At 41.0% G+C, this 12,593-nt stretch overlaps 1 protein-coding gene across 1 annotated transcript in view; it reads left to right on the forward strand.

Annotated features, from left to right (window-relative positions):
* Positions 1 to 17: 17 nt before the first annotated feature.
* BNC2 (basonuclin zinc finger protein 2) overlaps positions 18 to 12,593 on the forward strand; it is a 432,023-nt gene continuing 419,447 nt past the window's right edge. Inside the window, exon 1 of the mRNA XM_058672661.1 lies at positions 18 to 156. Within this exon, the coding sequence (XP_058528644.1) occupies positions 154 to 156 (3 nt within the window). The 5' untranslated portion in view covers positions 18 to 153. The remainder of the gene's footprint in view (positions 157 to 12,593) is intronic.

A 12,593-nucleotide genomic window follows, 5' to 3' on the forward strand; every position in this document is an offset into this window, starting at 1 on the left:
GCGGCGAGCGCGGCGGCCCGGAGGAAATCGGGAGGGGGAGGGCGAGCAAGGCCGAGACTGAAGGAGCGAGCGGCGGCCGAGGGGCTGGTCCAGGCGCGGCCGCTAAGAGGAGACCAAGAGGCGGGGGCTGCACTTGACAACCAGCATGCCGAGATGGTAAGAAGTTTCCACCCTCCTTCTCTTTATTCTAGACTCCGTCTGGAGTGACCCCGGCGTCTGAGCGCCACCGGGGTCCCGTTTTCCTCCAGTTCCGTGGCGGGGGGTTGCCTAGGAGGGCGGGCAGGAGAGGAACCCTCCCCAGCCCACTCCAACCTGGCCCCTGCTGTGTGCTTCCCGAAAGCCTCCCCTAAACTTGGCCCCAAGTTTCCTAGGCGAGCTCCAGGTGGGAGGGTGTGTGCAGCTGGGGGATACGGGAAGGGAGGGGGGTCTCCAAGGGTGGCTCCTCGGGCGGCGTCCGAGCCAAGGTGTGCCGCTTGGCGTGCTGGAGGTTCCGGGGTAAGAGGGGGTGGGGGGCGAGCCCCGGATGGACGGGTGAAAGGGACGCGGGGGGAATGAGTGGAGCGTAGGAAGGAGCTAGCGGCGCAGACGAGCGCGGCGAGGACCCGCGGGAACTTTCACAACTTGCCGGCGTTCTGAGAGGCCGGCGGCGGGACGTGGGTGCCAGTGCGCGCTGGAGCGCCGTGTCGCCTGCAGCGTGGCCCGGCACGCCCGGCCTGCGGGCTCGCCCCCATCCGGCTCCTGGACGCTCGGGACCCGGCTCGTCCACGGGGATGTAGGCACTTCCAACGTGTAGGTCTGGGGCAGAATATACGAAGCGCAGAGCGGCTGAAGCAACCCCAGTGATAGGGAGATAACGTTTGCGAAGTGCAGTGCTAAAGCTACTGATTTATTTAACTTACACCTTGGCTGGAGGGTGAGATTTGGGGCCCGGGGAGAGGGCAGAATTATAGCAAAGGGGATTAAGAGAAAAGAAAAAATAACGGAACAAAACAAAAAGTAGGTGAAATATTCTGTGAAATGAGGCTGAGGTTTAAAAAAAAAAAAGTTCCAAGTGGGAGAGGTGGAGGAAATGGGATGGGTTTGCGAAGCAAGACTTCGGTGCAGCCCTGGGCACGCAGCGGCTTCTCTGCAGCGAGGAAGGGGCAGTTAGTTCGCCCTCTAATGCGCCGCACTGTCCGCTTTGGGGGAAGTGATTTGTTACAAGTGGGGCTTGACCACTACCTTCCTTTTACTTTGCACCCACCCCATTGCTATTGTTAGCCCCACTTGGAGCATCTGCTGTAAGGGTTCTCGCGTGGGGACGGAGGTTGGGAGGAAAAGGGTGAGTGCGGGGTGTTTTTTTCCACCCCCTGCACACCCTTCCACAAATGTGACATCTCGTTTCAGTGATCAAAGTCATAACTAGGAGATGCGACTGTCAAACGCAGGAGCGCGCACGCACACACACCACACACACACAATAGCATGTGCCCTGGGCTGTGGTTACAGTAACGCTGACAGAAATTAAAGTGGTTTTGAAAGCAGCAGTGCGATTTATGGTGGTTCCCATTTACCCTAGAGTCAAGCTGTTGTAAGAGTGATGTACAAAAGACATCATAAAATAAACCTGTATACTCAGGATTCAAGTGGCAGAAAGTGGCCTGTTTTATGATTTTTTATGTACTTCGTGGAGAGTTGCAGTGGCTGGAACCTGTATATAAGAGAGGCATCAAAACAAAATACTCAATATATCTGTTGCGAGCTGGAGAGGTTTTCTTCTAATGGCGTTTTACGCCAGAACACTCTAACGGCTGGCTGTAGGTAATATTTTCCTTTCCTTTTCCCTTCGCGTTGCAGTAGTGTTTGCACCATCTATGCCCCTGTACTAATCACTTTGAACAGTGGCTAAGCCCATTTGTCATTCGCTGCTGTGTATTCTGCAGTTTCAGATGTCCTGGTACACACACATACATGCTTGAAGTGGGGTGAATTTATTTCTGGCACTGTTACTTACTGTGTCTGGTCTGAAGATGTACTTGAGTACTGAGACCTTGGACACGTTAATAGAACTTCCCCTAACCTTTCTAATCACCCCCCCACACCCCCAAAAAAATTCTCTTGTGAACCTGTAGAGGATATCTGTGTTTCCTATTATATTTGTAGCTGTTTCATTGAAACTGTTCAGTCATAATGAAGTTCTTAGTGGTAGCTAGCCTTGCTGTTCCCACAGAGCAGTGTATTTAAAATCCAGATTGCTAATTACTTTACCAGAGTACCTGGAGTATCTTCTTCACCTGATGGAAGCCATAGTGAGTGTGAATGTGGACTCTGTGTAGGCAGTCTTGTGGAGAAAGGTGTGATAGGGTTCCCGGCCCTGGAGAATTTTGAGTTGAGTGGTATTTGCATGTTAAACTCTGAAGAGTTTACCCCACGTGGATTGTGAAAATCAATGTGAAGGAAATATTAATAGCAGTATTAGCATTCGTAGCGTCTGATTTCCCTCCCCCGCTTCCACCTGAGATGTAAGATATCTGTCAGTCCAAGCAGCAGGGCTGTGTGATTCCCAAAAGAAGCAGACAAAAGCAGAGCTGACTATTGCTATATTAAAATGTAAGTGTTACAGTTTGAATTTTCAAGTGAGAGTTTCTGAGTTCAGTGCTTTACATAACATTTTGTCCTAATCTTGCTTGCTGTCAGGGATGTTTCATGGTTGTGCAATTGCTGCAGTCAAGAATGCCAATTTGCATTCCAGGAGTGTCATTTGATTACTTTTATCTGCACAGCTCCAAGACCGGCCCAGACCTCTCGTTTCATCTTGCCATGTCACGAGTCAATGCTGTGTCGTCTTTTCAAAAATCTGCCTGATTTAGACAAGAAAGAAAAGTACTTTCATGTTGCAGCCGCAGTCCCCTGCTAACTTGTCAGCAGCAGGATATGATTCACTTGGGCCCAGAAGAATGGAACAGAGAGGCGGGTTAGGCGGTTCAATAAAGCCCACGGACAGGTAGTGTGTGACATCCCCAGAGAGCTGCAGTTAATGAAGAACAGGTCTGCTTAGTTCTCCACACGCTGACCCGGTGCTGTCCCCACAGTTTTCTCATTTGATCTTTCCCAGCAAATTGATCTTTTCTTGTATTTTTTTGCCTTCCAAGTTAGTCCTTGTGGGACTGAAATTAGCAGAGCAACTTAAGTTGGATAATACAGCTGTTCAGAAAAGAAGAAATTGGACACTGTCTCCGAAAGGGGTGGGGGCGAAGGGGTGGAGGGAGCTGTTCTTTCTGTTGTTGTTCCTGGGAATATTTCTTACATTAAGGAAGTCCAGAGTAGGTGATGACTTGAAGTTAGTGGTTTTCTTTGCTTTTCATTTTCGAGCTCAGCACTGTTTTAAATATTCTTTAAATATTTGAAAGATGGCCTTAGTGACTAGGAGGGGTTCAATTGAGCATTGTTCAGATTCACTTGTTTGAAGTGATTTGCCAGTCGACCGTGTGGCTTTTTATGGCTATTGCAAGATGGACTAAATATCAATGGCATACTTCAACTATCATATTTATAGTCTTCTAACTAGCTGCAAACCCCAAATATCCAATATTGAATGCAGAAAAGATTAAACAATAAAAAAATTCATTACCAGTGTTGTATATAAATATTATGGAACATGAAAATGTTTGCTGCAAATTACCACCAGCATCTCTACTTTGCATAAAATCCGCAGATAGGCGCTTCATAATGTGGTATTTTTTTTCCTTTGCTTATTTTTGAGATTCTGCAATTTACATGTAGGCCTTTAGAACTGAGATCAAAGTCTGAGTTTCTGTGGATGTTCACAGTTTGCTTTCTGAGACTCGAATTAATTTTAGACAAGGTGGATGCAGCTCAGTGGAGAGTGTACATACAATTTAAACATTAGTTTCTTTATAGAATTTTGCCCAGAAAGCTAAAGTTGGAAGCAATTAATAAATTCTTAACCTGATCCATAATGTAAGGAGCAGGGCTTGCTGAATTCCTCAGCACTGGTCTCATTTACCATCCACAGCCTGACAAGAAGCAGAGTTGAAAACAACATTTCTTGAGGAAGGGGAGGCCGTCTGCTCAAATCTTCTTGTTGGATGGGAATTATATAGGATCCCTGGTTAGTAAACTCCTCTCTGAAGAGCTAGAGGGAGCCTCATGGTTTTATTAGATGTACTTAATATTTTTTAAGTGCACTCTAGCAGTCAGCATGTTGCACAAAAAGAGTAGGTAATGAATACTGGCTTAGCATTTAGGCTTGGATGTGCAAGTGTGTGTGTGTGTATGTGTGTGTGTAATGTGTGAAGAAACAACAGAACTTTCTAAAAGAGCCGTCAGGGCACCCCCTCAGCTTTCTGAGGTTCTGCCATTCAGGAGATGTGAACATCAAGCCAAATACAACCAAATATATCCTAAGTGTTTTGCTTTGCCTAACTGTTATTTGTTTTGCAAACTGGAGGATTTAGTCTCCTGTTAGGCGGTCAGCTTTGCCTTCTATAGACGTGAATTCCCACCCTTTTCAGTTCACTCATGACAACCATTTTTTTCTGAAAATAATGATTTTGAAGTAGTTCTGCATACACCTGGGGATATTGGAGCAAAAGCACATTTAAAATAAACGCTTCCTGCTGTGTGCATAAATAAACCATTTATAAGACTAATATGTTAGGAATCCATAAAGAAGTTACATATAAAAAATAGGACTTAATTAGTATCAAATTTGAGATTTTTCCATCTAATTTCATGTTTGTTAGCCTTCTCACTAAAATTTGTGATGTGTTTTTATCAGCGTCCATAGTCATAATTGCTGTTTGATATTTACATGCTAGTTTTTAGGAGCATTACTTTGGACAAGCTTATTTACCATTTAAGTAAATAATATAATCCATGGAGATAAACTATGCAGATTTGTCTTTTTTTAAATCTCTTGCACAGTAGCGCTTATTATGTCGCTAGCCAGTAATAGTCTTTATTTGTTGCTTATTAGAACCCTCAGTACACTCAAGAATTCAGCTATAATTTAATTTGGCTGTTCAAAGAGACTCCCTTGTTTTAAGATACGTTCTCAGTGTGCTCTTAACATTTGTTGTGAGCCTTCATCCTAACTCATGCATATGCTTAAGCACGCTATTGTAGATCTCATTTTTAAAGTTTGCTACAGCAGACTCATAACTTTTCTCTCTTAAAAATTTATCTGTATAGTACAATGTCAATTTTGTTCTTTTTTCTTCCATTTCCCCCTTGACATTGAGGAGCGCTTCCCCTTGCCCCTTGCACGAATTAAATTGTTTTGCTGTAATAATTTAAAATCACTTCCCTGTGGATTATAAACTTCTCTCAAGGTATGCTGAGAAGGACACCTTTCCACTCCCCTCCCCTCCCCTCCCCTCCACGTACACAGAGAAACATAAAGTTCTATAATCAAGAATTTTAGTGGAATCATTTCAGAGTTGTAGTTACTTGAGTTATAAAAAGTTTCCCTGTGTTTTACAAACTGCTTGCATGATAAATCCAGCCTTTTTTTTTTTACAGTAACTGTTAGGAGGTTTTGCCATGAGTACAAGATTGAGAATTTTGATTGTGTGTGTAACCGATCATGTTCACAAACAATGTTGACTATGAAACTCTAATAAGATGAGTATTAGTAATTCTTCCATGAAGGAAGGCAGAAGGGACCACTGCTGATGGAGTCATGGAAGTGCATCCTCCCAGTGGCAGTGCAGGCCAGCCTTCTCGATACAGTTTTTAGTAGTTGTCAAAATGTACAGCATTGTCTTGAAACTTGAAGTTCATGAGTTCATAGTCCCTGCTTTTTTCTGTGTTTAGTACAAAGATGTAACAACCCACACAACCTTACATTTGCCAAAGTGCCCCATGCTGAAATTCCTTTTCAGTATCTTTTTTTTTTTTTCAGTCCAAAGCCAGACGTGTACCCAGACACAAAAGCCTCTGTGTATAGCAAGCTGTTTTAAATATTGTGACTCGACGATGTGCTGTCCTTTCTCTGCTTGAGCCAAGGATCTCTGCTCAGTGTCTGTGGATTACCAAGCTCCTTCTTTATTGTACCTCTTGTCAACTATTCCTATTCATTTAACCTTTCATTAGTGTCTGTGCAGCTTCACTGTCTGCAAAGGCAAGGAAAAACCGAAAGGCCCCACTGTCACAGTTATTAGATTTCTCGGTTACATCCCAGCAACCATAAAGAAGTAAGAGTCGACACTATTGTCGTGCACGCTGCTGTCCTGGGGAGCCGCTCTTCTGTGCATGTCAAGGACATGTGCCACATGTTGATATGCATCCCAGGGATAAATGCACAACATGGGGGATAGGCTGCCGCTGGCAGTAATGAGCTTTGTAGGAGTTATTGCGAAGACCAACAGTTTGTGAAGGAATTTGGCTTAACAGGCCAAGGAGATAGACAGAGTCGAGGGTTGCCAAGGTTTGCCTGTGTGGAGCTTGTCAGTCACATTGTTTTCATCTAAACTTCATTTGAGGGGAAAATTGAATACGTTTGACAGCAGTGCAGAGACTTTTTTTTGCTTTAATCTCTTAAAGGACAAAAGCAGCAATTCTGGTGATTAATACATTACAAGTATTTTTTTATGCTGACCGAATCGTGCATATGAATGGATTTATTTACATTCTGCCTTAATTTTATCTATGTTGAGAATAATTTAAAATATGTCCCGTGGATGATGTGAATGTTTTCCCATCTGTTTGAAAGGAGTGTAGCCTGTTCATTTTCCTGTGCTACCATTAATCCCCTTGAGATTTCCCCCCTGAATAGGCTGGTGTTATCACTTGGCTCTTTATAAATGTGCTTTCCTAGTTGCTTCAGTATCAAGGAGAAAAAGAGTTATCGTGGGATGATTTTTAAATAATAAATGTATAGACGGGGTTTGGCTTGGAAGATGTTACTTCAACATCTCAAAATGCTGATAGAATTAGTTTTAAGAATTCTTGACAATATTATATTAGATTTTCTACCATAACCTGTACCTACAGTACCATGATACACAAACAGCAGAATGTTGGACTTGTAATAATGTGGGGGAAATGGTGGGAATGGGGTAAGAAGAAGGGGAAGAGATTGGAGAATCCCTGTACCTAAAAACTGGATCATGGGCAATAATCACAATAAAAAAATTTCTCAAATGTTTGAAAAGAAAATGGTAAATTACCATATTTTCATCTCTACCCCAAATTTATTTTTTCTAACCAGGATAATAAATCTTTCTACCCATGGCGAATAAAATATTTTTGTTTTCATAATTTAAATAAAATTTTGTTTACCAATATTGGTGGTGCTCTCTGATGGCCACCTAATGCCTATAATGTTATTTATAATTTTTACATAGACCCTTGAACCTACCTTTTTTTTTAAACCAAGACTAACATTGTAATAGTCTCACTTGAAATAAATATTCATCTTGTAAGCTGTCATGTTGTTTTGTGGGCTAAGGTGTTCTCCATTTCAGGCAAGAGAGAGCTATTCTCTCTCTCTCAGGTGCAGTGCATCCCTCTAGGCAAGCATAGATTCAGTAATTGATGGCTAAGTTCTAACCACCATCACCCCGCTGCAGCCTGGGGCCGTGCCCCAGTCCCGTAGCCAATGAGAGGCTGCATTGAGCTGCTCTGCCCTGATCAGCTGGCTTGGTGGCTCTCCCAGGGGCAGGGTACAAGTGTCTTCACTTCCTTCTTCCATTTGTTTTGGTTTGCTTTAGAGTTGTAGAAGAGGTAAGAGGGACTTGGGAACATGAAAATTAAAAATGTTGATCTTTTCCCTTCCAGGCTCCCCAAAACTCTTAGACATAGTCTAGTGCTGTCTAGGAATTAGAGAACTGAAAGGAAGTTGCTCCTGTGCCATGTCTGCTGGATACTTTTTTTTTTAATCCAGTCAGTATCTCCACACAAGTTGGTCAATTCTGCTAGGCAGTAGTTGTACCATTGCCAGTTCAAGAGTGAGACAGTCATGGGATTGAGGGAAAAGGCAGACCCTGTCTTGTTGCCCTACTTTGTTGAGCCTGTATTTCCACACTGGTGAAGCAAGTGAGTTTGATAGCTTCTGATATTACTTCCAATTGGGATGTTTCATATTTTATGTGAGAGGTTTGTATAGTCATAGCAGTTTTTTTAATTAACTGCATTTTTTAAAAATGCAGATTTTTTTTTATTAACTTGTGTCATAGAGTTCGGTTGTTTAATATGTACATTAAATGGCAAGCATTTCACTGAGTGGGTGTCATACCCATCACTATCTCCCAATTCCAGCTTTTCTGCTTAACAGGTGCTGGGAGGCAGCAGTAATGGCTCAGACCTGGATTGAGTTCCTGGTTCCTGCTTTTGGCCTGGCCCACACCTGACTGTTGCTGGGATTTAGGAAGTGAACCAATGGATGGATGCTGTGTGTGTGTGTGTCTGTCTCCGTTTCTCTGCCTTTTGAATCAGAAGGTGTGTATTCATAGTCAACATTCCATTACTTCATGTTTATCCCTTTATTGATGGACAGTTGAGTGGCTTCCCGTGTTTTGGTCGGAAGAGGGCATTATTTACTGTGAACATTTGTATGAGTTTTCCATGGACATATGTTTTCTTATCTGATTGTCTACCTGTGAATCATATGGCTACTGTAATTAATGCTGGAGAAACTGCTAGATTGTTTCCCAAGGCAACCGCAGCCTTTGAGATTCACACTAATCATTTGATTCTTCCAGGCTGTCCTCTCCTATTCAGCCCTTCTTAGTGTCTGTCCTAGCTATTCCTTATAGCTAAGGTAACAAGGTAACTCCTTGTGATATAATTTTGCATTTCCTTGATGTCTAGTGATACTGAGTGACATTTCACATGCTAATTGGCTGTTTGTACGTCTTCGTATAACAGAACCCATGTGTCATTAGCGTTGTCTGTTTTATTGTTGAGTTGTAAGAGCTCTTAGAATTTGAATACAAGTCCTTTATTAGACTTAGGATTTGTGAATGTTTTCTCTCACCGTGTACCCTGTTGTTTTGCTTTCCTTTGTAAATGATTTCCTTTTTTGATGGTCTTTAGAAGTTTTAAATTTTGATGATTCCATCTTTTTTGTTGTTTGCTATTTTGTTATCCTCTCTATGAAACTGTGGTGCTGACTTTTTAATCCTGGTATTCCCCTCTAAGTGTCTTATAGTTTGAACTCCTACAGAACACATTCATTGATCTTTGATCTGTTGGGGTTAACTTCTGTATGTAGTTTGAGGTTGAGAACCAACTTCACTCACTGAATGTAAGATATATGTTTAGCACCACTTGTTGAAAAGATAATTCTTGACCTGCTGAATTGTCTCTGGTAAACCTGTCAGAAGCTAACTTGTCATAAAAATAAGGTATACAGTAGGTGGCTAATGCAAATGGAATCATAAAATTTTTGTGGTTTTTGTGTGGATGTGTGCATATGTTTACAGGCTTATTTCACATAGCATAATGTCTTCAAGGTTTATCTGTGTCTTAGAATATAACACATTTCTTTCTTTTTGGAGACTGTATAGTATTCCATTATATGTATATATACCACATTTTCTTTATCCATTCATTCAGAGATGAACTCTGAGGTTGCTTCTACATGTTCGCTGTTGTGAATAATGCAGCTATGAAAATGAATATACAGATATACTTTCAAGATTCTACTTTCAATTATTCAAAAAATTTTCGTTTCAGTTTTGTTAATTTCAGAGGTAGAGATACAGAAACAGTGACATACAGCTGTTCCATTCACTCCTTGACTTCCCAAATATAATACCCTCAGTAGGGAGGCCTGAGTAGTAAAGCCAGCAGCCCAGAACTCAACCCAGGTGTTTTGTGTGGGAGGATGAGCCCAGGTATTTCATCCATTCCTCTACTGCCTCCCAGGGTGAACATTAGCAGGAAACTGGAGTGCTGCCTTGCGGGGGCGGGGGGTGGATTGAGGGAGCTGTGACACAAACTTGGACACTCTGATAAGGATGTCAGTGTCCCAAACAGTATCTTAATGACTGCGTTAAACACCCTTCCCCACTTAAAAATTTTGTTTCAGTAAATACTCAGAAGTAGTGTTGCTGGATCATATGATAGCCCACATTTCAATATTTCAAGGAACCTCCATACATAGTAGCTGTAGCATCTTATAAGCCTGCCAACAGTACAAAAGTGTTTCTGTTTTTGCTCATCCTGATCAACCCTTGTCCGTCTGTCCTTCCCTCCCTCTTTTTGTTTCTGCTGCTTTTCTCTTTCTTCTTCTTCCCCTACTTTTCTCTCTTTTGCTCTTTTTTCTTCTTCTTTTTTTTTTTTAATACTGGCCATCCTCACAGGAGTGAGGTGATAACCCATAGTGGTTTTGAGTTACTTTTTCTTAATGCTGTTGAACATCTTTCCATCTGGTTGTTGGCTGTTGTCTTTATTCTTTGGAGAAGTATCTGTTGGAATCCTTTGTCCATTTTTAAATTACATTTTTTTTCTTGTTGAAGTGTGGGGGTTTCTCACATAAAGCAGATATTAATATCAGAAATGTGATTTACAGATATTCTCTCCTGCCCCAAAGATTATCCCTTCATGCTATTCATAGTGTTCTTTGCCTTTGCTGTACAAAAGTATTTAAGTGTGATATAGTTTCATTTGTCTATTCTTGCTTTCATTGCCTTTAGCAGTGTACTTTTAAAGCCCTGGTTTATCTGATCCTCAGGAGAGTATAGGCTACATTAAGAAAATACATTTTATTGTTTAGGTAAAAACCTCTTGGTGGTACTCCATGGGACAAGAAATATGTCATTAGGTAGCCAAAAGATGGTAACTCCTAGTTCCCTGTGAAACACCCTGGGTTTACTTTAATGTTTCTTAATTATCATTGAGTTTAAAAGCATTCTGTGTGATAACAGACACACTTCATGCCCTGAAGGGTGGAATTAAATACCTAGAAATAATTGTTTTTGGTTTTATAAATACCTCAAAAGGAAAGAGGGAAAAAACCCATTACTGAGAAAATTTGTCTTCTCAGACGTCCCATCATTACGAGGAAAACAGTAACAGAGATAAACTGAAAATTGTGTGACCTCTAAGCCCCAAACCACTGGTCCAGTTCAGTTTTAAATGTATAGTGATGTTCAAATCTGGAGTGGCTTGTTGAGAACCCTGAACTTGCTGTATGATTTACCTGGCAAATCCTTACACTGGTCTATTTGTTGAGTGAGAGTAAATTGAAAGCAAATAGAAGATAACATACTTTGGAAACAATTATGATGTATCATTGTTGAATTAAAAGAAATACTTGTTTCTTTAACTTTCTATTTTCTCTTTACTCATGCTAATGGAGACTTATACTGGTGCTTCTTTCCATGTAGGAAGTTGCTGTTGAACTGCTCTAATGGGCCATTCTTGTCTTAAATGCATTTGGCATTTTGCCATTTATTTTAGTCAGACGTTTCATTATTCAGCTGGCATCAACTATTAATTAAATGATGAACTGATCAAATTTATAGGTAGAGAATATTTTTTTTTACTTCCTAAGTGTTTGCATTTATAAACAGTAATTAGTCAGTTTAAAACATCTCAGACATGTTTTGAGGATCTACTTTTTGTTGCTTATTCTGTAGCAGACTTAAACACATTTGTAATCAATGATATAGTAGAAAATTTTATGTTTTACCAGATGCATATTTTTTCTATTTACATATAAATTGCATTGCACTGAATGGTTAATTTGTTCATTTGGAACAAAATTTTTCTTCTGTTCTTTTTAGCATGTTTTGACATTGATTTGTGTGTATTTTTTACATATACGGGGTGGCAAAATCATGTGCTATTTTTGTTATCTGACATGATGTGGAGGCATGAAGAGTGTCATCAGCTGAAACAATACAGCCACCCCAAGGCCACTCAGTTCCGTGTACTGTGGTATCTAATCTCCCTGCATTACATGTTTCACTGTGTAATGACTTGGGGAAGTTCATTAATATGCTAAGAGACATGATCTGGAAGTTTAATGTGATAGTTCCAATATTTGTGTTCTGCAAATTCACGATTGGAAAGAAAACATTGCTTCAGAGAATATTGACTCAAAAGAATATATATAAAGAAGTAGGGAACTATTTTTTCAACTCGGAAATTTTACCTGGCCACGTGCCAGATTTCTCACCCCATAAGTGTCCTTGGTAGGCAACATGTTTACGTAATGGACTTATGTCTGTGTGTTGGTCATCAGAGCGGCCCTTGTATACCCAAGCAACCAGGCACCAACATATTTCTGTGCCCAGAGGACAGTGTAATTGGATCTGCAAAATTTGTACATTTGTGTGTGTGTGTATGTATGAATATTTGTGATAGACTGGTAGTTTGTAACTTCCTTATAACGGAGCACAGAAGGCTGAATTGTATGGCTTACTGAACTTCTAGGGGGTGAGAGGGATGACTTTAACACAACACATTCGGGACTTTTTTTGTGATATTAGGCATCTTTATGTATGGTGCAAATGAACATTTGTTGTATCACTGGATGCTTAACCTGTATTATTGTCAAATAGTAGTTCTGAAAATCAAACCACATATCGCAAATTATTAATCTGTTAACTATTTGCTTATCCATGTGTAGTGTGACTTGA

This window comes from Ochotona princeps, chromosome 14 (assembly GCF_030435755.1).
Source record: "Ochotona princeps isolate mOchPri1 chromosome 14, mOchPri1.hap1, whole genome shotgun sequence".
Classification (NCBI taxonomy): domain Eukaryota; kingdom Metazoa; phylum Chordata; class Mammalia; order Lagomorpha; family Ochotonidae; genus Ochotona; species Ochotona princeps.